This window comes from Aegilops tauschii, chromosome 6 (assembly GCF_002575655.3).
Source record: "Aegilops tauschii subsp. strangulata cultivar AL8/78 chromosome 6, Aet v6.0, whole genome shotgun sequence".
NCBI lineage: Eukaryota > Viridiplantae > Streptophyta > Magnoliopsida > Poales > Poaceae > Aegilops > Aegilops tauschii.
The window spans coordinates 98,773,395-98,800,605 of record NC_053040.3 but is presented as its reverse complement, the minus strand read 5'-3'; the positions used below and the strand labels follow the sequence as shown (position 1 = coordinate 98,800,605).

At 43.1% G+C, this 27,211-nt stretch overlaps 2 protein-coding genes across 3 annotated transcripts; both read right to left on the bottom strand.

The window, feature by feature from the left end:
- Positions 1 to 14,883: 14,883 nt before the first annotated feature.
- LOC109752310 (serrate RNA effector molecule) lies at positions 14,884 to 20,531 on the bottom strand. 2 transcript variants are annotated; one of them, XM_045229725.1, is made up of 13 exons: positions 19,660 to 20,531; positions 19,518 to 19,567; positions 18,558 to 18,612; positions 18,298 to 18,372; positions 18,117 to 18,191; positions 17,983 to 18,030; positions 17,686 to 17,754; positions 17,357 to 17,592; positions 16,780 to 17,278; positions 16,637 to 16,685; positions 15,906 to 16,021; positions 15,634 to 15,801; positions 14,884 to 15,272 (listed from the first exon to the last, which is right to left on the bottom strand). In XM_045229725.1, exons 1-13 carry the CDS (start codon positions 20,343 to 20,345, stop codon positions 15,212 to 15,214), a joined length of 2,187 nt encoding a protein of 728 aa, XP_045085660.1. In that variant the 5' UTR covers positions 20,346 to 20,531; the 3' UTR covers positions 14,884 to 15,211. The 2 variants fall into 2 exon arrangements, with proteins under 2 accessions (XP_045085660.1, XP_020166795.2); XM_020311206.4 differs by having other exon boundaries at positions 16,780 to 17,592; positions 19,660 to 20,527.
- A 424-nt stretch (positions 20,532 to 20,955) lies between these two features.
- Positions 20,956 to 23,897, bottom strand: LOC109752309 (protein At-4/1). The gene is made up of 8 exons (XM_020311204.4): positions 23,720 to 23,897; positions 22,912 to 23,017; positions 22,698 to 22,753; positions 22,227 to 22,304; positions 22,083 to 22,156; positions 21,827 to 21,960; positions 21,642 to 21,737; positions 20,956 to 21,494 (listed from the first exon to the last, which is right to left on the bottom strand). The coding sequence occupies exons 1-8, from the start codon at positions 23,804 to 23,806 to the stop codon at positions 21,343 to 21,345; spliced, it is 783 nt and encodes a 260-aa protein (XP_020166793.1). The 5' UTR covers positions 23,807 to 23,897; the 3' UTR covers positions 20,956 to 21,342.
- Positions 23,898 to 27,211: the final 3,314 nt, after the last annotated feature.

The window sequence follows — 27,211 nt, the reverse complement described above, 5'->3', positions numbered from 1 at the left end:
GCTTCAGCCTCGGCGTCGTACAACTCACCGGAGCTGCTCCAACAACGAAACCCTCCATCACAGCGGAGCAGTACCTCGGGCTCCATCTCTAGACGCCTAAGATCTTCTTCCCCTCCTCCGACAGCAAAGTCAGCCGGAGCATCCTCACCGGCCAACCCAATCACGCTGAGATCGACATGGCTTCGCCAAAGAGGTTGTACACTTGTTGCATCTCTTTTTTACTCTACATGTTATATATATTGTCCACTGAGCACACAGATTTGTTCCTTTAGTGTCTCCTTGAAAGAAAAAACGAACGAATTTTAATTTTCACTTGTCCTCCTTTTCAAATTCCTATTCATGAAGCACAAGACTAAGAGATAGTAGCATAATAGCATTATAACCGTACATTTTCTTGTGGTTTGACTTAATCTCACCATGCTTCTTTGCATCCTGTGATCTTCCAATTGTTGTGAATCAAACACCCAGATTGGCAGAAATCCTGTGTTTTTAAATTCTCTGTTTTGCACGTGCATTCCTATCCTATTCCTGTCTATTTCCTATCCCTGCATTGTTGGAATCCTCCGATTCAAACGAGCCCTTACAGAATTACTTCTCTTACAGATAGTTGTCAAAGAAAACCTTGCGTGGTTTGTCCCGCTCCTGCTCCGCCGTCGTCCACCCTAGCTCAGCTGCTCCAACGACAGAAGTGTCCAGCACAGCAGGGATCCGGCCTCCAGACTGTCTTTCGCCGCCTCATATCTTCTTCCCCGCCGCTGGCAGCCATGAAAACTGCATTACCATCATCAACCGAGCAGATGACCTCGAGGACTACACGGGTCCGCAAGAGAGATCGCACTCTTTCGTGTCTGCTTACGTTATGCATCGCTTAATATTACATGCTACTTTATCGTCCTGTTCACCGATCAGACTCTGAGTCAGCTCCAAACTAATGGTCAAACTTGAGTTTTTAAATGGTTGTGGGGTACATATCGGGGCCGCTATCAATAGTATCTATCTACTATATGGTTAATCTCCGATGTCTACTATGAGTTTCATGTTGGGTGGGAAACAAACAGTAAAGAAGCCATTATCTGTATTTTTTCACTGAAGCCATTATCTGCCTGCTATTATTGGTTTTGGGTCTATCCACAGGTTGCTACCATCACTCTGGATTTCTGCATGCACTCCTTACATAATCTCACTATGTTTTATTCCTATGCATGACAGTTATTGTAAACAATGGAACTGAACATGTAGAGCAAAAGAGACAAGCCTTGCGTGGCAATAAAATTTCATGCAGACGTCGCTCCATGGTAGGCGCAAAGGCAGCCCCCCTCCACGCATTTCGGATTGTAATCGAGAGGAAGATATCTGTTCTGAGGGGGATTCAGAAGGAGAAGACAACTCCTATTTACCCCCTGAGGTCTTCGCTCTAACTTGGCATGCTGATGTTGGTTATATCATGCATATGGTGTCTTGCATTGCTTACTTTATACATCAAATATGTCATCTGCTTAGTTTAGACATCCTTTGTGCGAATGCCATCTGTTTAGTTTATTCATCGTTTATTTGAATTATGCAACGCCATCTTGTTTAGCCAGGCATCATATATGTGAATTTTGCAATGCCATCCTGCTTAGCCAGTCATCTTATATGTAAATTATATCAGGCCATCCTTTTTTTCGTTACATATTACATTTGTCAACAATGTTAGTACATTCAACTGCTCTTCGTGTGCATCAGCCATTCGACACGGTGATGGCAAATTCTGGAGTGAAAACAAGGTCTTCAGAGCAGACTATGCTATCTGATGAAGCGCATATCTCGCTGGTTACGGATAGCTCCTCAGAGGAGGATTCAGAGACAGATGACCAGTCCTATTCCCCCCGAGGTGTATGCTCTAACTTGGCAGGGTTATGTTGCTCATATCGTGCGTATGGTGTCTCGCATTTCTATGTCATTTGATTAGTTTAGACATGCTTTGTGTGAATGCCACCTGTTCAGTGTCTAATTACCATATATGTGAATTATGCATTGCCATCTTGTTGCAAGACATTATATATGTGAATTATACAATGCTATCTTGTTGCAAAGGCATTATATATGTGAATTATGCAATGCCATGCTGTTTAGCCAATCATCATGTATGTGAATTATATCATGCTATCATTTTTTGTATTACGTGTTCCATTTGTCGACAACGTTTGTATATTCAACTACTCTTCCTGTGCATCAGCCATTTGAAGCGGTGATGGAAGTATCTGGAGTGAAAACAAGGTATTCAGAGCAGACAATGCTACCTGCTGAAGCAGACATCTTGCTGGTTACAGAGAGCTCCTCAGAGGAGGATTCAGAGACTGATGACCAGTCCTATTTCCCCCCTGAGGTCTATGCTCAAACTTGGCAGGGTTATATTACCCATGTCATGCATGTTGTCTTGCATTGCTTAGTTTTTACATCATATATGGATTGCCATCTGCTTACTTGCTTACTATATAAATCATATATTTGAATTATATCATGCCATCATGTTTACATAGTACATACACATCATCTATCTGAATTATGGCATGGCAACCCATTTAATAAAGACATCATATAGTTATATCATCTCATCCTGTTTAGTGTTTACAGTCATCATACTTTGAATTATGGCATTCTATCCATGAATGTATGTGAATTATGGCATGCCAACCTATTTAATAAACACATTATATAGTTATGTCATGTCATTCTGTTTACATAGTCTCATATTTTGAACTATGTCTTTCCATCTTTTTTAGTTAACCATCATAATGTGAAATTGTGCATGATATCCTGTTTAGTTAGCCATCATATATGTGAAATTGTGTCATGCTATCCTGTTTGGTTAGACAACATAAATATGAATTATTTCATGCCCTCTTTTATTCCCCACTATCCATTGCACCTGTCTATCATACAATGTCTATACTTTCAATTACTTTTCTTGTTTATCAGCCATTTGAATTGGAGAGCGTGATGGAAGTATCTAAGGGAGTAACAACACGGTCTTCAGAAAAGATAGTGCTACCAGTTGATGCAGATAGAACCACGGTTGTACTTGCCCAAGGACCAGATCCACCACACATAACCCACTCTCGCAGATTGTACCCCTACCCAGTTGGACAGAGAACCAGCTACACCCCTTCTAACCCCAACCCCGGCAGATAGTAACCCAGTTCCAGTTGACACAGCACCGTCTCCACCACAGAGCACCCAAACACGAGCAGTTAGTAAGGGAACTACAGTGCCCAAAGCACGAGGACCACCACTCCGAATCCCAACTCAACGCTTAAAGGAGAAGAAGATTTATTCTCAGGTCAGGTTCTGTAGCTATGGTTCATACTCCTTTGCTCTTGCATTACTGTATTTACTCATACCAACTATTTTCAAATTTGAAGGATGGAATTGAAACTCCAATGGCGCAACAGGTATGTTTTAAACCTGTTTCTTTAACTGGTTTGCTGTTGTAACCTGCTCTATGTTGATTTCAGTTTCAATTGAATAAACAGTTATGTTCTCATGTCATGCACATTACAAGTGTTGTTATTGCTCTATAGTTACCCACACTTATATTCTGTCTATTCTGCTTTGTCTTGAACACATATTATTTGAACTGTGTCTCTATCTTGATTTGGCAACAAAAACTAGAATGATATAGACCATAAAGTGACCATGGTACATAGAGATATGTTTGTTTCATGCTGTTATCCTGTCCACTTTACTACTGAACTCATTTACCAAAATGAGTTTCATATACAACATGGTAAACATGTGATGTGTCTGCTTGTTTCTGTTTTAGAATGCGGACAAAATATTGGAGAACAGTACCGCGTTATCCAATGGTAAAGGAAGTAATGCAGATAAGGTTCAAGATAGTGAGACATCCCTGTTGGTCTCCAAGAAAGCTGATAAAAACTATCTTGACGACAGTGAGGGAACCAAAAAGTCCTGTTTTGATGTAGTGTTCTAGTTACTGGCCACTACTGCTGGCACAAGCTCTTCGAACTCGCTGCCTGAATCAGTTCATCTTCTTGAGTCTCAACTTCAAGTTGAAAGACATCGATCAGATGTGTTGCGACAGGAAGCTGAAGGACTGAGGAAGTCCCTGCAGAATTCAGATGCATATTTTCTGGTGCAACAGCAAGCACTGGAGGATTTAAGCGCCAAACAAGAGAAAGTTAATAAGCTTGCTAAGCATCTTGCCAGCATTATGGGTACCCAGGATATTGTTTCTTGAGATCTTCTGAAGTGGTTTCAGTTCTGGATTTTTTTGCTGTGGCGTTTATTTGCGCTGGTCGCCAACTTTGACAACCAGTGTATATGATATGCTGCTTTGTTCCCTATATTTGCACTGGTGGCGAACTTTGATGCCAAGTGGATGTAATATGTGTAATAGCCGTGATAGCCTAGCGTTAGTTGCTTGCTTATTTATTTCCTTGTTGTCTTGTTTATTTGTTTGCTTGTAGTCATTGCAGTTCTTTTTCCGCGGTTAGCTAGTGGCTGCAATAACCTATTTTTTAAAACTAGGCCACAATAACCATGGGATAATATTTACTATAGTGACACTGGGCCTCCTACTGGCCGTAGAAACAGTGGGTCTTCTACGGGCCGTAGAAACAATGGGCCTTCTACGGGCCGTAGAAACAATGGGCCATCTGCGGGCCGTATCATCAATGGGCCTTATACGGGCCGTATGATCGATTGGCCAAACATGGGCCAAACAGACCGCATTATGGCCATAAACGGGCTAGAGTTGGAATCGTCCGTTCATGGGTCGACCATAACGGGCCATCGTTAATAGGCCGTATTTGGTGATGCTATGAAAATGGCCCAACAGACTAACGGTCCACAAACGGGCCGACTGTAACGACGGGCTGAATTTGGCCCACAAGCAGAAAATGACAGTAACGGGCCGTAAGTAACCGAATGCTGCAAATGAGCCCAAGAATAAATGGGCCCTCAGAAGGCCGAAAGTTAACTTGGGCTGGAAACGGCCCAACGGAATAACTGGCCGTTAATGGGTATAAAGTGATACATTGTTCATTACGGGCCAGTTTCACCACAGGTTGTTAATGGGTGTAAAGTAATACACTGTTCATTATGGGCCAGTTTCAGCACGGGCCGCTAATGGGCCAAGAGTTACAAAGGGCCTCATATGGGCCGAAAGACGTCATGGGCTATACATGGGCCATAAGTGAAAACGGGCTGGAATCATATTGGATGGCCCAGATGACGCTACTGGGCCTAATTCGGATAGGGCGTAACGGGCCTTGGGTTAGCGGGCTGTAAATGGGCTATATGCGAACATGCCGTTAACAGGCTTTCCATGGGCCAGCCCGCCAGCTTTTGACCAAGTCAAACGGGCCGGCCTTTTCACAGGAATGGGCCACAGTTGGACCGTGCCACGTGTCGACGTATCATAGGCGCCTTCTGTCCAGTGAGTGGATGACATCTGTCCCAACAATGAGCCGACACGTGTTTCCTCTAGCCAATGATGATTTTACACGTGGAAAATCCCCATTGGTCGGGGCTGTTAATGGGTTATCGGATCCAAAACCCGACCCGATTGCTTAACGGTGTTCCGTTACGGTGGATGCCACGTGTCGGTCACCCTTGACGAAAGCACTTCTGTGACGCGCTATTTATCGTCATGGAAGTGGACACTTCCATGATGATAATTTTGGTAATGTCATGGAACACTTCTACGACAGCACAGGTATGACTATCTTGTTCTGTCATAAATTTGTCATGGATGTACATGCATGACAAAAAACGCGACCTACTGTGACAAACACGTATCATCACGGAAGTGTATTTTTTTGTAGTGTATAGTATGGCTATGCTCTATCTTCATCACACAAAATATTTAAATCATGCATAACCCCGATGACAAGCCAAACAATTGTTTCATACTTTTGATGTTCTCAAACTTTTTCAATCTTCACGCAATACATGAGCGTGAGCCATGGACATAGCACTATAGGTGGAATAGAATGGTGGTTGTGGAGAAGAAAAAAAAGGGAGAAGATAGTCTCACATCAACTAGGCGAATCAACAAGCTGTGAAGTTGCCCATCAATAGATATCAATGTGAGTGAGTAGGGATTGCCATGCAACGGATGCACTAGAGCTATAAGTGTATGAAAGTTCAAAAAGAAACTAAGTTGGTGTGCATCCAACTCGCTTGCTCACGAAGACCTAGGGCATTTTGAGGAAGCCCATCATTGGAATATGCAAGCCAAGTTCTATAATGAAAGATTCCCACTAGTATATGAAAGTGACAACATAGAAGACTCTCTATCATGAAGATCATGGTGCTACTTTGAAGCACAAGTGTGGTAAAAGGATAGTAGCATTGCCCCTTCTCTCTTTTTCTCTCATTTTTTTATTTGGGCCTTTCTCGTTTTTTTATGGCCTCTTTTTTTTCGTCCGGAGTCTCATCCCGACTTGTGGGGGAATCATAGTCGCCACCATCCTTTCCTCACATGGGACAATGCTCTAATAATGAAGATCATCACACTTTTATTTACTTACAACTCAAGAATTACAGCTCAATACTTAGAACAAAAATATGACTCTATGTGAATGCCTCCGGCGGTATACTGGGATATGTAATGATTCAAGAGTGACATGTATGAAAGAATTATGAAGGTGGCTTTGCCACGAATACGATGTCAACTACATGATCATGCAAAGCAATATGACAATGATGAAGCGTGTCATAATAAACGGAACGGTGGAAAGTTGCATGGCAATATATCTCGGAATGGCTATGGAAATTCCATAATAGGTAGGTATGGTGGCTGTTTTGAGGAAGGTATATGGTGGGTGTATGGTACCGGCGAACGTTGCGCGGTACTAGAGAGGCTAGCAATGGTGGAAGGGTGAGAGTGTGTATAATCCATGAACTCAACATTAGTCATAAAGAACTTATATACTTATTGCAAAAATCTATTAGTTATCGAAACGAAGTACTACGCACATGCTCCTAGGGGGATAGATTGGTAGGAAAAGACCATCGCTCGTCCCCGACCGCCACTCATAAGGAAGACAATCAAAAAATAAATCATGCTCTGACTTCATCACATAACGGTTCACCGTACGTGCATGCTACGGGAATCACAGACTTTAACACAAGTATCTCTCAAATTCACAACTACTCCACTAGCATGACTCTAATATCACCATCTTCATATCTCAAAACAATCATAAAGAATCAAACTTCTCATAGTATTCAGTGCACTTTATATGAAAGTTTTTATTATATCCATCTTGGATGCCTATCATATTAGGACTAAATTTATAACCCAAGCAAATTACCATGCTGTTTAAGACTCTCAAAATAATATAATTGAATCATGAGAGTTCATCTATTTCTTCAAAATAAAACCACCGTCATGCTCTAAAAAGATATAAGTGAAGCACTAAAGCAAATGACAAACTACTCAGAAAGATATAAGTGAAGATTAATGAGTAGTCGGATAATTATGTAACTATGTGAAGACTCTCTAACATTTAAGAATTTCAGATCTTGGTATATTATTCAAACAGCAAGCAAAACAAATAAAATAAAATGACGCTCCAAGCAAAACACATATCATGTGGTGAATAAAAATATAGCTCCAACTAAAGTTACCGATGAACGAAGACGAAAGAGGGGATGCCTTCCGGGGCATCCCCAAGCTTAGGCTCTTGGTTGTCCTTGAATATTACCTTGGGGTGCCTTGGGCATCCCCAAGCTTAGGCTCTTGTCACTCCATATTCCATAGTCCCTCGAATCTTTACCCAAAACTTGAAAACTTCACAACACAAAACTCAACAGAAAACTCGTAAGCTCCGTTAGTATAAGAAAATAAATCACCACTTAGGTACTGTTGTGAACTCATTCTCTATTAATATTGGTGTTATATGTACTGTATTCCAACTTCTCTATGGTTCATACCTCCGATACTAGTCATAGATTCATCGAAATAAGTAAACAACACATAGAAAACAAAATCTGTCAAAAACAGAACAGTCTGTAGTAATCTGTAGCTCTCGAATACTTCTGTCACTCCAAAAATTCTGAAACAAATTGGTGGACGTGAGGAATTTGTCTATTAATCTTCTGCAAAAAGAATAAACTCAAAAACACTCTTCTGTAAAAAATGTCAGCTAATCTCGTGAGCGCAAAGTTTCTGTTTTTTACAGCAAGATCACATTAACTTTCACCCAAGTCTTCCCAAAGGTTCTACTTGGCACTTTATTGAAACAAAAGCTATAAAACATAATTACTACAGTAGCTTAATCATGTGAACGCATAAAAACAGTAGGGGTAAATATTGGGTTGTCTCCCAACAAGCGCTTTTCTTTAATTCCTTTTAGCTAGACATGATGATTTCAAGGATGCTCGCATAAAAGATAAGAATTGAAACATAAATAGAGCATCATGAAGAATATAACTAGCACATTTAATTCTAACCCACTTCCTATGTATAGGGATTTTGTGAGCAAACAACTTATGGGAACGATAATTAACTAGCATAGGAAGGCAAAGCAAGCATAACTTCAAGATTTTAAGCACATAGAGAGGAAACTTGATACTATTGCAACTCCTACAAGCATATATTCCTCCCTCATAATAATTTTCAGTATCATCATGAATGAATTCAACAATATAACCATCACATAAAGCATTCTTTTCATGATCCCCAAGCATATGATTTTTATTACTCTCCACATAAGCGAATTTCTTCTCATGAATAATAGTGGGAGCAAACTCAACAAAATAATTATCATGTGAGGCATAATCCAATTGAAAACTAAAATCATGATGACAAGTTTCATGGTTATCATTATTCTTAATAGCATACAAGTCATCACAATAATCATCATAGATAGCAAGTTTGTTCTCATAATCAATTGGAACCTCTTTCGAAATAGTGCTTTCATCACTAAATAAAGTCATGACCTCTCCAAATCCACTTTCATAATTATAATCATCATAAATAGGAGGCATGCTTTCATCATAATAAATATTCTCATCAAAACTTGGGGGACTAAAAATATCTTCATTAAACATAGCCTCCCCAAGCTTGTGGCTTTGCATATCATTAGCATCATGGATATTCAAGGAATTCATACTAACAACATTGCAATCATGCTCATCATTCAAATATTTAGTGCCAAACATTTTAATGCATTCTTCTTCTAACACTTGAGCACAATTTTCGGAATCCTTATTTTCACGGAAGACATTAAAAAGATGAAGCATATGAGGCAACCTCAATTCCATTTTTTTGTAGTTTTCTTTTATAGACTAAACTAGTGATAAAACAAGAAACAAAAAGATTCAATTGCAAGATCTAAAGATATACCTTCAAGCACTAACCTCCCTGCAACGACGCCAGAAAAGAGCTTGATGTCTACTACACAACCTTCTTCTTGTAGACGTTGTTGGGCCTCCAAGTGCAAAGGTTTGTAGGACAGTAGCAAATTTCCCTCAAGTGGATGACCTAAGGTTTATCAATCCGTGGGAGGCGTAGGATGAAGATGGTCTCTCTCAAACAACCCTGCAACCAAATAACAAAGAGTCTCTTGTGTCCCCAACACACCTAATACAATGGTAAGTTGTATAGATACACTAGTTCGGCGAAGAGATGGTGATACAAGTGCAATATGGATGGTAGATATGGGTATTTGTAATATGAAAATATAAAAACAGCAAGGTAGCAAGTGGTAAAAGTGAGCGTAAACGGTATTGCAATGCTAGGAAACAAAGCCTAGGGTTCATACTTTCACTAGTGCAAGTTCTCTCAACAAGGATAATATAATTGGATCATATAAGTATCCCTCAACATGCAACAAAGAGTCACTCCAAAGTCACTAATAGCGGAGAACAAACGAAGAGATTATTGTAGGGTACGAAACCACCTCAAAGTTATTATTTCCGATCAATCCACTGGGCTATTCCTATAAGTGTCACAAACAGCCCTAGAGTTCGTAGTAAAATAACACCTTAAGACACTTATCAACCAAAACCCTAATGTCACCTAGATACTCCAATGTCACCTAAAGTATCCACGGGTATGATTATACGATATGCATCACACAATCTCAGATTCATCTATTCAACCAACACAAAGAACTTCAAAGAGTGCCCCAAAGTTTCTACCGGAGAGTCAAGACGAAAACGTGTGCCAACCCCTATGCATAGATTCCCAAGGTCACAGGACCCGCAAGTTGATCACCAAAACATACATCAAGTGAATCAATAGAATACCCCATTGTCACCACGGGTATCCCACGCAAGACATACATCAAGTGTTCTCAAATCCTCAAAGACTCAATCCGATAAGATAACTTCGAAGGGAAAACTCAATCCATTACAAGAGAGTAGAGGGGGAGAAACATCATAAGATACAACCATAATAGCAAAGCTCGTGGTACATCAAGATCGTGCCAAATCAAGAACACGAGAGAGAGAGAGATCAAACACATAGCTACTGGTACATACCCTCAGCCCCGAGGGTGAACTACTCCCTCCTCGTCATGGAGAGCGCCGGGATGATGAAATGGCCATCGGTGATGGATCCCCCCTCCGGCAGGGTGCCGAAACAGGGTCCCGATTGGTTTTTTGGTGGCTATAGAGGCTTGCGGCGGCGGAACTCCCGATCTAGGTTTTTTTTCTGGGGGTTTCTGTATTTATAGGAATTTTTGGCGTCGGTCTCACGTCAGGGGGTCTCCGAGTCATCCACGAGATAGGGGGCACGCCCAGGGGGGTAGGGCGCGCCCTCCACCCTCGTGGATGGCTCGGGACTCTTCTGGCCCAACTCTTTTACTCCGGGGGTTTCTTTTGGTCCATAAAAATCATCAAAAATTGGCACGTCAATTGGACTCCATTTGGTATTCTTTTTCTGTAAAACTCAAAAACAATGAAAAAACCAGAAACTGGCACTGGGCTCGGGTTAATAGGGTAGTCCCAAAAATCATATAAAACAGCATATAAATGCATATAAAACATCCAAGATGGATAATATAATAGCATGGAACAATAAAAAATTATAGATACGTTGGAGACGTATCACTAGCCTACTAAATCAACTAAATCATATCAACCAAATCAAAATGTTGCATATGAACTAGCCTACTAAATCAAAATGTAGCAGGAAGGAGGGGTTGTGGATGGAGGAGGGAGGGGGAGAAGGAGGGGCGACTGGAGGAGGGAGGAGGGAGGAGGACGGAGGAGGAAGGCGGAGCGAGGAGGGGCTGTCCGGCGGCAAACGGAGGAGTGGAGGGAGGATGGAGGAGGAGGGGGCGGGGAGGAGGGCGTCCGACGAAGGATTACCGAGTCCAGGGAGGAGGAGGAGGTGACGGCGGCGTAGAGGGAGGAGGGGTAGGCGACGGTGGCCGGCAGGGAAGGACCGGCGCGAGGGGGTTGAGGGGGGAGATCGAGTGACTGTGAGTGTGAGTGGAGAGAGGAGAGTGAGGGGGCGGCCGGTTGGGGAAGATAGAATGGCTTAGCAGTAGCACACTATAGGGGAATGCGCTACTGCTAAACGCCCTAGCAGTAGTGCCCTCTGATAAAATGCGCTACTACTATGTGTAAGCATGTAAAAATATACATCAAAAATACATTGATCATCAATGATCTTTTTGTGTACAATCTGAATTGTCAATATGAGTCCTCACCGATTTAGGAACTAGAAAAGACTCATATTGCTGCCACAAATTCTACACATAAAGTTCAATGAAGACCAAGTGGTTGTGATAGTTTGAGAAGTAACAAATTTAAGGTGGTAAAAACCCTGTTCACAGAGCGAGGTGGGACTAAATTTTTGGAGTAATCTTAGCAGTAGCGGGCATTGCCAGAAGGCGCTACTGCTATGATCAGTAGCAGTAGTGATAAGTCTCCAACGTATCTATAATTTTTGATTGTTTCATGCTGTTATATTATCAATCTTGGATGTTTTATAATCATTTTATAGTCAATTTATATTATTTTTTGGTACTAACCTATTGACATAGTGCCAAGTGCTAGTTGTTGCTTTCTGCATGTTTTTTACATCGCAGGAAATCAATATCAGACGGAGTCCAAACACAACGAAACTTTACGGAGATTTTTTTGGACCAGAAGGAACATAATGGGCCCTGGCTACGCCTGGGGGTGCTCCGAGGAGAGCACAACCCACCAGGGCGCGCCAGGAGGCCCAGGCGTGCCCTGGTGGGTTGTGCCCATCTCGGGTGCCCCCCAGACCGCCTCTTTGCTCTATAAATACCCCAATATTTCAGAAATCCTAGGGGAGTCGACGAAATATTGATCCAGACGCCGCAGAGTCCAGAACCACCAGATCCAATCTAGACACCATCTCAGATGGGGTTCACCACCTCTATTGGTGCCTCTCCGATGATGCGTGAGTAGTTCTTTGTAGACCTTCGGGTCCGTAGTTAGTAGCTAGATGGCTTCCTCCCTCTCTCTTGATTCCCAATACAATGGTCTCTTGGAGATCCATATGATGTAACTCTTTTTGTGGTGTGTTTGTTGGGATCGATGAACTTTGAGTTTATGATCAGATCTATCTTTTTATATCAATGAAAGTATTTGAGTTTATTTGATCTCTTTTATGCATGATTGCTTATAGCCTCGTATTTTTTCTCCGATATTTGGGTTTTGTTTGGCCAACTTGATCTATTTGTCTTGCAATGTGAAGAGGTGCTTGTAGTGGGTTCGATCTTATGGTGCTTGATCCCAGTGACAGAAAGGGAAACGACACGTATGTATCGTTGCTACTAAGGATAAAACGATGGGGTCTATCTCTACATAGATAGATCTTGTCTACATTATATGATCGTTCTTATTGCATTACTTCGTTTTTCCATGAACTTAATACACTAGATGCATGCTGGATAGCGGTCAATGTGTGGAGTAATAGTAGCAGATGCAGGCAGGAGTCGGTCTACTAATCTTGGACGTGATGCCTATGTAATGATCATTGCCTGGATATTGTCATGAGTATTTGAAGTTCTATCAATTGCCCAACAGTAGTTTGTTCACCCATCGTTTGCTATTTTTCTCGAGAGAAGCCACTAGTGAAATCTACGGCCCACGGGTCTCTTTCTCATATTATTTGTCTTCGCGATCTATTTTATTTGACTTTTATTTTTAGATCTATTAAACCAAAAATCCGAAAATACTTTGCTACACTTTATTTTATTTGTGATCTATTTATCAATCTATTACAACTTTCTCCCGTCCACGCACCGTTTCTGGCGCCGTTACCCGAAAAGGGATTGACAACCCCTTTAACACGTCGGGTTGCGAGGTGTTGTTATTTGTGTGCAGGGGCTGTTTACGTTGTGTTGCTTGATTCTCCTACTAGTTTGATAACCTTGGTTTCATATCTAAGAAAAATACCTACCGCCGTTGTGCTGCATCGTCCCTTCCTCTTTGGGGAAATAACGACGTAACTTCAAGCGACATCAAGTAGCGCTCTTTGTATTAAAGCGCTGCTGCTATAACTAGCTTGGCGGCGGGGTCGTGGCAATTATAGCAGTAGCGCGGCTTATCACAAGCACGCTACTGCTTCATTTATTTCAGCAACGCGTTTCGTCGGTACGCGCTACTGCTACGTAGCAGCAGCGCCTTGTTCTAATGCGCGCTGTTGGTAAGATTCTGTGTATAGGCTTTTCCCTAGTAGTGGTGGTTTGTACTTTATTTTTCGTTATGTGAATGAGACTCGTATTATCATAAAAAAAGGTGGCATGTGTTCGGATACGTCAATATTACAATTACCCAATGAATACTCGCACACCTTGTCTACTCCCAAAAAAATGTGTTTGTTCAGTTTTATCACTAACTTTATCCTAATAGTATTCAAAATGTGTTTCTAAAAGATTGTTTCATTTCAATATTTATTTATGTTGGTCATAAGATGGCCAAGGAAGTTATTCACTTCATAAATTTCATGTTTTCTATGCACCTAGTAACATCAATGAGACATAGTCCCTTCCCCGCAAAAAAAAAGTAAACAATACATTAGCTCAATATCAACTAGAAAATGATGGACATTGTCCACACGCAGAGAGCAACAGAAAACTTGTACTCCCTCCATTTCATAATGTAGTGTGTATAGATTTTTTTCACAAATTAAACGTTGCAAACTTTGACCATATTTAGAGAGAGAAATATTTACATTTAAAATACCAAACGCATATCACTGGACACATCGTGAGTTACATTTTCATATTATATATGTTTAGTATTGTAGATACAGATAATTTTCTCCATAAACTTGGTCAAAGTTTGCTAAATTTGACTTTTCAAAAAATGTACATGCACTATATTATGGAATGGATGGAGTAAGTAAAAGTTTGGCATCAAAATTGTCATTGCATCACATTCATTATGAAAATCAAATGTTAATAGAGAAACTTCACGATAAAGTCAAATAATTGGTTAGGTGTGTATTTATTGGATTCTAGACTAGACTCAAATCATGATAGCCAACAATGCGGTAGTGGCACAGGAGCGGCTGAGAAAGATTATCAAAATCCTAGTGAAAATGCGGTTTACTAGTGCCGTGCTACAAGCATAGAGTCCAGTTTATGATCCAAAAATGAAAAGCGTGGAGTCCAGCCTAGAACACAACCAATTCAAAGAAAAGCTGCTACGACGGAAAAGAGGAAGAAAATGATTGAGTACACGGTGACATCCTTTTTCTTCTTTATATTTGACTGCAAGATGCTTTTCTTACGGAGGGAGCCTGGCTGTTTGTAGAGGCAAATACTTTGACCACACGGTGTCGTTTGGCTGTTTGAGCCGAGAATGTAAAGGTGAGACGCTGTGTAGGCATCACCTTCTCGTCCGAGCAAACGACCACATCAACAAAGAGGCAGCACAAACCACAAACACATGCCTACAAAGTACAAACAAACATAGAAGTTCTCCGTACTCCAACTGTGAATACGAGCGGTCGGATGGATCATACTGATTTTCCAGCTTCTGATTCGGTGCATTCCAACAAGCACGGTGACAAATCTCATTAAAATACTTGCTATTTTGAGCGGGGGTGTTGCAGAAAATGACGAGGCATCATACGTCCGCCAGGACTTCACAAAATCCCAGTCCCTGTCTGTCGTTGCCATTGCCACGGCAACAGCGAGTAATTTGCTGGAGCACATTCGCTATGTGGGTCATCAGCGGATTAGAGTGGGTAAATGGAGACGCCCTACACGCTTCTGTAGTCAATGGCAGTGACTTCTTCCTCAGGAGCATCAAGATCATTGTACCTGCAAGCAGGACCGAAAACAGGTTATGCGATACTCATGGAACGGATAAGTGCAGCGTGGAAATAGATTCAATATTATTTTTACAGAAGAAATTGCCTCCACGAGTGAGAAATACAACAGGGTGAGGATGATTCCTCAGCCTCGATAAAAATGCATGAGGCCAAACTAGTACAGAGTACAAATTCTGTTAAATGAAGAATGGTCGGTTGTTAAGTATGAAAATATACAAGGGCTGAAGATAAAATTCAGCATAGCAACAAAAGAGACGTTACATGTAACAGAAAGCACCTCAATAAAGATTTTGGAATCTTGCTTATCTAATCCTTGAGAAAGTACAGAAAACTAGAGGAGTATCACTGACCTTCGCAAAGGACGAGGATCAAGCGGAAAATGCGGATACATGGGCATCATTGGTTCAGGCATCAAAGGTTTCTTCTTACGCTGAGCACCATTCGGTCTTGGAGGTCTTTGCTCTCGCATCATTTGAACGGCCATATCTGGTGTTATAGGAACAAATGGTCCCAATGGGCTAAAACAAGGGCAGCCAATGTTAGTACTCTGCCTGCACTTCATACGCCTTTTCATAAAAAGAAAATAAGTGAATTAATAGTTAATCAGCATAACATAACCTACCCAGCACCAGGCAGAGGGACTAGTACTGTTGGAGGGGCGTCAGGGATAAGTGGGGCATCTGAACCCTGCTTATCAAAAGCGCCTTCATCTGGTATTCTTCTCATTCTGCCGCTGTCCTGCATATAGGACATGGGGTATAAACAAAAATTGTAACACTGCAGCTTTATCATTTCAATAAACATGACTGCTGCTTTGCATGTAATTTCAATGAAGGCGAAAATGGCAATGCAAAACACAAGCAAAAAGGTTACCGGGGTTGTGATGAAACCTGAATACTATCACAAGATACAAGAAATCAAAAGTTTGCAGGAAGTAATATGTAAACTTCATAAACCATACGAATAACTAATTGTTAACATTTTCTGGTAAAAACTGGTTACAAGTAAACTTCAGGTAACAGGATATGGGAGGCAATCTTCTCTTTTACATCGACCTTTTGTTATTTTGACAACAAAACGGTATGCAGGAATAAGTAGCTACTTTATTTCTTACTTCCTCCGTTCCAAGATATTTGAAGTTTTAGGTTTGTCCTAAGTCAAACTGGTAATTTTTTGTATAAACTTGACCAAACTTAAGGAAGTTTGACTTAGGATAAACCTAGAAATTTTGGAATGGAGGGAGTATCTACGAACGGCACCTGTCCTAATTTGTTGTATGTATTCCAAGAAAGTCTGAATAGATAGCTAAATGTACCAAGCCACTGAATAACTAAATGATGCGAAGATTCTTACTTGTTCAGATTGCTGCATAACTGGCTTTCCACCTGGGGCATTTGGATCACTGCACCAAAAAGAAATTACATGAGAAACATCACCTTTTAACACGTTTGAAATTTGTTTTAGCTTTAGTTTAATCTGATTATACTGAAACATACTTCATGTAATTTTGGAAATAGATATCATCTTGGACATTCAAAGTTAACACAGAGACCAAGTCAGGATGCTTGAGCTTTAGATGCTTGTGAACGAACTCAGGAGCATGGAAAACTTTTGCACACCCCATGGCTCCACACCCATACTTATAGCCATAATTCTCATCCATAATTTTCTTGACATAAGGTGCCAGAGCTTCAACAGTTGCTGCATCAATTTTGTCCTTGGCTGTCAATACAACTAGAGGATCATCACCATTCACCAGTCTTTCGTGCCAGAAGGAATCCAGTTTTTTCTCCCAATCAGCAGCACTGATGTTAAACCCATCGGCAATTTTGTTGTCAGCTCTCACATGACGAAAACCATTTGCGTTTCTCCTCTCAGACATGCCATAGTAATCAACACCATGGACACGCCATAAGTAGGTAAGGAGAGTGTCAAGGAGCTCAACACCTTCAAGGCCCTTGACAGTAGTTAAGCCCCGGATAATGACTAAAGGCCCTGCGGATCCAACATGTGATCTGTCATCATCTGGCTTGCCATGATCACCACCAATTGACAGAATGTTTCCAACAATACCCTTTTCAGTGTCAAGCTTTCGCACTAAAGCTAGAGTTTGATCTATGTCAGCTTGAACTCGTCGATACTTCGAACTGACCGGATGAGCTTTCGGAGCAGTTGAAAGTGGTCCAGGTTCTTTTGGGGGACCTCTTCCATTCTTTCTTCTCTTGTTACCATAATCTTCACCATTCCCAGAGCTTCCATAGTTGACATTCCCTGATTTGCTTGATCCATCAGCAGTCATTCCAGGACCACTGGACCAAGACAATAAGGATATCAGCAAAACTGGCAAAATTGTGCAATATATATATAAGACAAAATTAGATAGGATTAGAGATGCATCTCACAGGTCCAAAGTTCCACTTCGCAAATCAAGAATTAAACTCTTCGCTGCAGCCTTACAAAACTCATTCCTCCTGAGTTAACAAAATAAGACATGCCAATGATCAGCAAAACTCAACTACCAACAAGAAAAGCTCAACTAAAAATAAGTAGAAAGCATACATAAAAATAACACATACAACTGTTTCATCTAGTCATGAAGTGTTACAATCATTTTTGGTGGTACTCAACACAGATCGGGGTACCAAAATTTGTGACAGTAAGCAAACTATTTTCAGAAAGAGAGGTAGCAAACGTTTCACCTTTCAATAACAGATAATAAGCTTGTCGGGTGGTACTTCTCTTTCAACCTGCAATTACAGTCAAACGAAAGAAAAAACCATTAGTTCCTTGAGAGCGTAAGCTAACGCCTCTAGATGAAAACATTTTAACATACCTAGTATCACCCTTATGGAGATCAAAATATGCATGTTTCTGTGTAGTAATGTATGCTGTCTTGTATTCATGGTACCTTGTCAACCATGGAAGGTTTAATCAATCAATTAGGTGGTTCTGAACTGAAAGTGGGTCTAGTACCAGTAGCTCAAAGTAAACTTCTGTTCGATTCTGTTGATTACCTGCTCTCAGCTTCAGCTGGTGAAACATCATCTTCAAGAGCTAGGATAAACTGTTTGTACGTCATTAATCCTTTTCTGAAAATATTCAGAATCATATACAATCACATGCAGCGCAAGTATAGGATTCAAAATGGAAACAGAAGTAACTCAAGAGAAAGAGAAAGATAAACAATATACAGATGGCTTGAGAACTTAGGAACTAACATTATAACATACTAAGCAGATCAAACCTATCGGTTATAAGGCAACAATTTCTTTACCTTTGGGTTATATCTTGAACCTTACTGGAAGCACCATAGCCAGAGTTAGGCCCATCTGAAATAACAGCAAGTAATACATGACGTGAACACGCATGAAGCTTGTCTGCTAACACTAGCTGTTGTTTCCTTCTGCATAAGCAGGCTGGTAATAGAACAGATCAATTCACATGCTTGATACTAAGAATTCCAGATGTTCGAGACAAGAGGTAAACCCAGAAGTAACAGAACATATCATGTTGACACCACAGGTCTCCCATTTTCTTTTTCCTAAAGTGCACTAACAAAATTAGTGATGTTGACTCCAACTTCTCAAACGCTTAGGAACTAACTATCATACACTTGATTGATGGGGGCAGTTGCTCAAGCTAGGAAGCCCACAAGTCAAGCTTTAGCTGTAAATTCTTTTTTGAGGAATAGCTTCAGTTATAAAATAGATACTGTGCATAGTGTACAAACTGTACAACACCATAGTGTGCATAGTGCACGAGATTGAGGGCAGAGCTAACAAACTGTACAACACCATCACATGGCCTACATACTGATTATCAAACACGAGAAAAGCTTAAACCCCCACAACCCTTTCAGGTCACGTGCTTGGGATCGAAGGCCATAGGTGAGTGCTCCAAGAGCGAGCAGCTCAACTGACAGCCAAATCACACATGATAGTTACGTACAAGTCTTTGAGCACAAGAATGACAGATGGCAAACAGGTTTTTCCATTGACCTCAAATCAAACCCACATGTTTCGAGGTGAAGGTGGATCAGCAAGGTCTGACAGCTCAGTCTCGATCAGGCCAAGCTATCGCTTCACTATCTCAAAACACCCCACACACTCCACAGGCCGAGAACCCTCAAAACTCTGTTTCGCCGATCACGCGAACTTGTCACAGACGGAGACAGAGCGAATCAGGTTCGAAATGCATGTGACTAAAACGTGAAAGCTCATCAAAGTCGGCTCACCTGGAGCGCGATGCCCGGCGAGCTTGCCACCGTCTCCGCCGCGCTCGTACCTACACCAAGCGCCGGCCAGGCACGACCAGAAACACACATAGATTAGCTTAGAACGGCACGGCGCGGAAGGGCCCAAGTCCCGAAGCCTCACCTCCCGCCGCGCGGTGGGCTGCGTCGGCCAGCCCCATCGTCCCTTCGAGGCCGCTTGGGCGGGTCGGGAGACGGCGACCTCCTCGGCGGGGAGCTGCGCCGCCTCTTCCCGTCGTTTGATCGCGAAGGCGACCTCCGCCGCGGCGGGCCCATGATTTCTGCGGGGCTGGAGCTCCTGGAGGAGCGCGACGAGTCGCTCTCCAAGCGGTAGGTGACGCGCACGGGGCGGGAGGAGCCGACGGGGGGAGGTGGCGGGAGCGGCACGTGCACGCGCTCCGGCGACGGCTTCCCGCGTTGGCGTGGCGAGCGCGAGCGGCGCCGCGCGCCCTGGCCGCCTCCGGGGCTGGAGCTCCTCCCATCGCTGCGCGGCGAGTCGGCGTCCATGCGGTAGCCGGCGACGCGCTCGGGGCGGGAGGAGCCGAGCGGGGGAGGGGGAGGGAGCGCCTGCGCCTGGGCCTGCGCGGGGTCCTCGGAGCGGGAGGCGAGGGCGTCGACGAGGCGCACGGGGCGGGAGGAGCCGAGCGGCGGGGGCGGCGGGAGCGGGGGGTCGTCGTCGGCGGCGTCGGCTTCGTCGGCCCACGAGCGCGCGGGCCCGGGCCGCGCGTGGCGATCGCCGGGCGGCGCGGCGAGGAGCGGGCGGACGGGCTGGTCTCCAGGAGAGCGCGGGACGTCCCACGTAGGCCACATTGGCGCGGGAGCACGGGGAGACGCCTCCGGGGGTTCGGGCTGTGACCGGTACGGCCGGACGGCGCGGCGGCCGAGGTTTAGCAGGCGGAGGGGAGGCGTGGGGAAGAAGAAGAAGTGGGTGAGAGAGAGCGGGGGAGGGAAAAAGCTGCAGAAACGGCAGGGGTGATCACGCACACAGCGTCACAGCACACCACGCCGTGCCCCGCGGAGGGGTGCCAGGCTGTAGCGTCTGGGGTGGATTTCGTGCGGGCCGCGTCGGGCTAACGGGCCTGGGCTGGGCCCGGTGGCGGAAATCGCAATGGGCCTGCTCGCTCGATGCTTCCAGAGCACAGGGCAAAACGAACCAATCATGCTGAAGCAGACACCAGGGAATGCAATGGTGCTCTAAAAAAAAGCAGTGGATGCAATGCAAGCCACCAAACGCTGCCAGAAAAACGATTTGCGATATCGGATGCCATAACGCTGACCCACGGAACGCAGCAAGAGGCAGGAGGAGATCGGCTGGAGTCAATGGAGGGATCGCACTGTACTCCAGCATGCATACTCACTTTTGTGTACTGTATTTGTCACTTCCATTTATCAATCTCTGAACAGAACACTCCCCAGTCTCTACCAGTTCTCATAACATGTAGGGCAAGAAGCCTGACAGTGAATGCCATGAATGTTACATACAGTATGGACTATACATACATGCGGAGCTCTCCTCTCCTCTGCATGCTTCGGGATAAGAAGAACATCAAAGTGTGGAACTGAACGTGCCATAGCGCCTAGCTCATTCCAGAGCATACATTTCATCCGGTAATCAGTGGTCTTACTGTGTGACCCCTGATTGTATGACCATATGGTACTGTTTCTCATCTCAACACGGGAAAATCACTGTGATGGTTGAGATGGTGCGTGTGAATGTACATTGGAGGTGGGGATTGGGGAGGGAAACTACGATGGGTTCGATAGCGACGAAGGGTTTGGAACCTGATGGGTAGGGGGGTGCCGGCTCTCATGAGCAATCGAGCTCGGAGCTCGCCAGCCTCCGCTTCAGCGACTCGTTCTCCTTCCGGAGCTTCATGACCTTCTGCTTCAGCGACTCCACATGCTGGACCGAGACGGAGTCCCTTTGCTGCTCTGCCTGCTTCATCTTCAGAATCCTCACTGGATCAGAAAAAAGGAAGATGAAATCCCTGTCAACAAGTGGTCAACTGGCACAACAGACTGAACGAACAACCCAAAACTGTTTGAAATCTACATGGTTCGCAAAAGCACTTGTTTATTTGGCCCACCGGTCCAGATTAAACTTACACTCATTTTCTGCAGTTTTAAGCTTCCTTTGCGTGTCGTCTTTCTCCTCCTGTTCCACCATGATCACATCGTGCAAATCCTGGATATCGTTTTTATCTGTAACACGAGCAAGGGGGTGTTTACATTATCAGAGATAAGAGGTGATGATCCAAGGAATCAGCATGGAAGCAAGTTTAGAGCATTACACTTCATATGTACTTCAGCAGTGACCTGCTCCAACTTGCTACCTAGCATGTCGATGTGAGCTTTATGAGCACCCAGGTCCAACTTGAGTTGTTTTATCGCAGCCTCATCGGCAGCTTGCTGAACAAGAGCACAGCTGGTTGTAGCGGAAGTTAGCTCTTCAGTTTTCATAAAACAATCAACAGGATAATTTGATCTGAATCCCCAGCTTCTCCCTACAGTAATATGTCACGTCCCATAAAAGGCCTTTCTCTTTACCTGAGTTTGCTCTCCAGGGCATTGCAGTTCATTTCATTGTCATGCTTAAGTTGCTCGACCTCCCTCTTATGCTCCTGTTTGAATATAAACTAGTGTTAGATTGACTTTATGGATTAACTGGATGCTTGGAAAGCAGTTAATTACCTCTTCCATGGATAGCAATCTGCTATTTGCTTTTCCTAATTCTTCCTTCAGACTTTGAGCTTCTGTGTGATATTTTATCTGAATAACATCAAGCATATCAGAAATAGTCCATAGTTTGATGGGCATGATTATGTTGCATATTAAACCCTAGCACCTTGCCCTATCATTAAACTTCATATATTGTCAGCTTTCAAGCCGCAAACAGAAAAACAATCAGATCAAATTGTACAATTCAGAAGTTAATATAGAATGGACCAGAATGTCAACACATGAAGTCAATCTCACAAGTGTAAAGGACAGCAGACAGTCTCGAGCTAAGACCATTAACTTAACTGATTTCATCTACATCCACAGTAGTTGACGACCGACAATGAAAACTAATTTAGTTATTTCATAATCTTAGTATTATAAATTCACCAGCCTAGCGTAGAATTGTAACTGCACATAGCATTACAGTAAGTAGCAACCTACCTGGTTGGTGAACTTGAATAAAGTTTCAGTGTACAGCCTCCTTAACCGCTCATTATCTGCGCAACAGAAAGAAAAAACTTAAAATGCTTCTTCCAACCTCAGCAAGCAATGGAAATTATCACCTATTACATGATTTACATTAACAGGAAAGCAATAAAATAAAATAAAATAAAGCTGGACTGCACTGTGGAAGAATGCTGAATTTCAGTTAAACCTTTCTTGAGATCTGTTATATGCGACTCAAGAGCTTCGCGCTTCTTGGATTCAGAACTGCAGCTCACTCTTAAAGCCTGGGCCTCAGCTAGTGCATCTTTATACCCCTGTTCAGAACAAAGAGCCAGTAAACAACAGAAGATCAACACATCACAGGAAATGAATACTTGGATACAGATTTATTTTTTCTTAGGCAATGAAAACTGTTACATTAGAAATCGGTGGCAACACTTGAGTTCTGGAAGCAGCAGAAATTACAAAATCACTCTCTTCTGCCCCCACAGACTACGCTACATATATTTTGGTTTACTGGGGACGTAGGAATTGAAATAGCATCTCAATCGACGAATAATTTGCAGTGGGTTCGACGGAGAATCGAGCGCTGGAGTTGAACTACTGTGAAAATTTCCCCGCACAGCAGCATCTCTCCATGTCAATGGGACGAGAGGCTCCTCGGCATAACCAATCAGCTACCACAATCCGCAGCATTGGCCAAAAATGCAATCATACGGGAAGGGAAGCTGCTACCAACAAAGACGCAAAATGCTCTCGATTCCGCCAATGCCGTCGGAGACAATCTATTCGGCGGCGTTCTCCGTCTCGTAGGCATTTCATCTAACACCTGAGCGTATCTGTGTTGGCGCTCCCCCGGAAGGTTCGGAGATTGCTGCGACGGCTCGAGCTCTTCGGCACCTGAACGTGGCGTTGATCCAAACCTAAACTCCGAGACGGACGGGGTGCGAGCGAGGCGCGAACCAGCGGGAGCGGGACGGTGGTAGGGTGGGATGCCGCGGTGCGGGGCTACTGACCTGGGAGAAGCGGTGGAAGTTCCGGAGCAGCGACTCCAGCTCCCCGTCCCCCGCCGCCGTCGTCGCCGCCGCCGCAGCCGCCGCCATCGTCGGGCGTCACCTGTCCTGGGCTCCCCGCGTTGCTCTTGCTCTGGTCGTGGTGGTGGTGGGACGCGGCGGCGAAAATGAAAATTAACCAGGCCTAAGCCTTATACTAACCCCTCTGACGATTTTTTCTAATTATAAACAGGCCCAAATGGATTTCTTTTAGGGGTAAATGGATTTCTTTTGTGGTGTCAAATTGATTGTCGATTGTCGCGGCTCATACATTAGCGCAATTATGTGCCAAAATACATAGCTGGACACGAGTCTCCCGGATGAACAGTAAATTAAAATAAATAGCAAAAGAAAACTGAAATTCTTATTCGTCCAAGATGAACAAGTTTTCTGTGGGCGTGCAAAGTTTCATGACAATGGACATAGGAGGAGCTCGGGAAACAAAAAACAAAATCATTGTTCTAAAACAAAAAATTCTAAACCTTTCTCAAAACTCTGTTTTTTTCTGTCTCGAGCCCCTACGATGTCATACCGTCACAAACTTTTACATACCCTAGAAAACTTGTGCGTCTTTCATGTCAAAGAAATCGAAATTTATTTGATTTTTTGCTATTTCTTTTGATTTATTGTTCATCATCAGGAGCAGATGCTTCCCAGCACCAAAACGTTGTCCTCAATTGTGTGCTTCTTCTGATGATTTTATCCAGTGCAGTGTAACTTATTCGAGAAACTCTTTGTAGTGAATTTCTGTGATCAATAAAGAGTGACATTCTCTAAAAACTATTATATTGGTAAAAAGAATCCATCATACAGTATAATATTCGAGTGGGTAATGACCTTGGAATCCTCCTTTATTCTGATGTTGTTTATTTAGTCCTGCCATTAAAGAGGTTTTCATGTGGTGTAATTTTTTCAATCAAAGGAGCCTCCAGGACCCCATTTTCATTTAAGAAAATAGTCTTGTACAAGAAGAAACAGCATCGGCCATATATACACCCCCAAAGCCTACAGTAGCATGCATCCAGGGTGAAAAACTAAAAGAAAAAGAAACTTAACTAGGGGAGATACATTGCCCTTTCACACCCAGTAACTACAAGCTATAGAAGCATAGGCACACACCGCTTAACTCAACCTAGAGCAGAGACTGTATATTACGTACATACCATGCAGGAGAAAGCAGTGGAACAAAGTAGTAAAGCCCAAAATCACTTTCACGGGTAGACACATATCCTGTTGACCGTATACCCCTAGCATATGCTCTTTCTTGAAGATTTCACTCGTCAATTTAGCAAGTCTTCTAGACCATGCGCATTTTTTTTTTTTTGCAATCCTCCTTTCTATAGTAGTATAAGCTTAGTGGGGACATTAAGAAGTATACTTGAAAGCAAGATTTGTTTCATGTTTTCCAAATAGTCCTAAAAGTCCAGCAACACCTAAAGAGATTATAGCCATATCCTTGCCAATATATCTAGACAACCAATTCTGTCATACATCAAGAGATTATAGCTAGGTAGTCCATAAAAATCCAGCAACACCTAAAGAGATTATAGTCGGATTTTGGGGGTTTTGGAATTTCCCAAAGCAGCCCCAATAACATTCCGTAAAAACCTAGCTAGTGAGCAAGAAAAGAAGAAGTGATCATTACTCTCTTCACTATCGCAGCACTCACACTTCCTATTCATGTCCACTCTTTGTTACTCAGTTTATCTTTGGTCAAAACCCTGTTTTTAGTAACAAGCCTGGAAAAGGCTTTAACTTTTAAAGCCATTTTCATCCTCCACAACAACTTGTAGGGGGAAACAACATGTCTAGCAATGATGTAATGATAAAGCGATTTAACCAAAGAAAGTACCCAAGGTTGTGATCAACCACTTAACTTTATTTGGTTCTTCAGTCAGAATAACTTGACCACAAATATCCAACAGATCATTCCACATAGCCAGGGTATCCCTGTACACGAATATCCTAAATATAATACAATCGAGGGCTGGAAAATCCACTTCAAGAAAACAAAATTAAAGGTTGGTTGTTGCCTGTTCGGTAGATTCCTCCCCGGGATATTTTGGCCCAAGACTCCCAGATCGGCGTACCACCTCGGACTCTAGACCGGCCTTTGGGCCCCCTAGAAGGAGGAAACCGACATCCTTGTCATGCAAGAAAAGGAGGCCAACCCGACGTTGGAACCCTCAAACCCCCTTTAGATCGACTAGGATTTTGTGACCCTAGCATCCTTTATATATAAGTCGGGTCTGGGCTAGACGATAGACACATTACCTTCGCCCTTTGGTAAATCTACCATCCCTGAGATCACCATTGTACAATCTAATTAATGCAATGCGGGAGTAGGGTTTTACCTCTAGAGCGAGGGCCTGGACTTGGGTAACTTTGCTTCTTGCTCCCCATCCGGGCTTTTCGGCTAGTCGCGGTACCCTAACAAAGCGTCTATCGAAATATACGTCGACTATAGGTGATGTGATCAAAACAATGTCTATCTCAACAACACATGATGTATTTGAATCAACAAGTCATGCATCATTCTCATCTGGAGTTATGAAATATGTACCTTTCATGTTACCTTGTTGCAACAACTTAGATGGTGTAGGCACCGGTAATGGTGAGCAAGAGTTGGAGTCATTGTGGTCATGGTGGTCTAGCACAAATATACATATCAGCAATGAAACGAGGAATATATTGAAATCTAGACCGAATTTCATGGTTCAATCCATTGGAAAATCTATTCTTTGTATCATCCTTGGATTCGTTTATCTCACAACAATGCATATAAAATTCCAGTCGTTGAGAGTAAGCACAGTCGGACTCAAATTCGAATTTCCAACATGTTCCCTTTTTTACCACTAACGTAAATTGCTATATTTTGTTTCGTCTATGTGATACCCTTATAATGCGCACCATGGCCTACTAGCGTGGTTAACCTCGACACTGTGAGTGGTTGAGTGTTAATCTAGTGTATTATGTTAAATTTGGCCCAAATAATGTTAAATATTATGTGTTCATGCAAAGAAATAAATTTGGCGGGGGGGGGGGGGGGGGGGGGGCAATAGCCCTCTAGTTAATATTGTGCTATTGCTCTTGAGGGTGATGCAGAAGAGCAGCGCTCACAAGCGAAGACATCAACTCCAAGCTCGCCACGTGCAGCCAAACGCGTGACAAGTGAAAGCTGTGCACGGCGACGCAGGTGGAGCAAGTGAAGATCATCTGCGGACCTTCCCTGTCTGGCTCTGCATGGTCTTCTACACCGTCATTTATACCCAGATGGTGTCGCTCATCGTCGTGTAGGGAACCGCGATGCGCCAAACCACACCTTGGTGCGTGTAACACCCCGGATGTAACTTTCCATATTTGTAACTCCGACTCTTGCCATTTTCGGCTATGTGCTATGATATTCCCTCCGTGGTCGGGTTTTGTTTGTCGTTTTGTATTTTGTTCATGTCATGC

What these genes read in the sequence shown, in the direction of transcription:
- LOC109752310 (XM_020311206.4), bottom strand. Translation starts at nt 20,345, where the DNA reads ATGTGGCCTACGTGGGACGTCCCGCGCTCTCCTGGAGACCAGCCCGTC. An exon ending in CGCCGGGCATCGCGCTCCAG is followed by an intron (nt 18,613 to 19,517) that starts GTGAGCCGACTT and finishes CTGTTATTTCAG; the next exon opens with ATGGGCCTAACTCTGGCTAT. An exon ending in CGAAGTGGAACTTTGGACCT is followed by an intron (nt 17,593 to 17,685) that starts GTGAGATGCATC and finishes GTCTTGGTCCAG; the next exon opens with TGGTCCTGGAATGACTGCTG.
- LOC109752309 (XM_020311204.4), bottom strand. Translation starts at nt 23,806, where the DNA reads ATGGCGGCGGCTGCGGCGGCGGCGACGACGGCGGCGGGGGACGGGGAG. An exon ending in TATTCAAGTTCACCAACCAG is followed by an intron (nt 22,305 to 22,697) that starts GTAGGTTGCTAC and finishes GATGTTATTCAG; the next exon opens with ATAAAATATCACACAGAAGC. An exon ending in TAAAACTGCAGAAAATGAGT is followed by an intron (nt 21,495 to 21,641) that starts GTAAGTTTAATC and finishes TTTCTGATCCAG; the next exon opens with TGAGGATTCTGAAGATGAAG.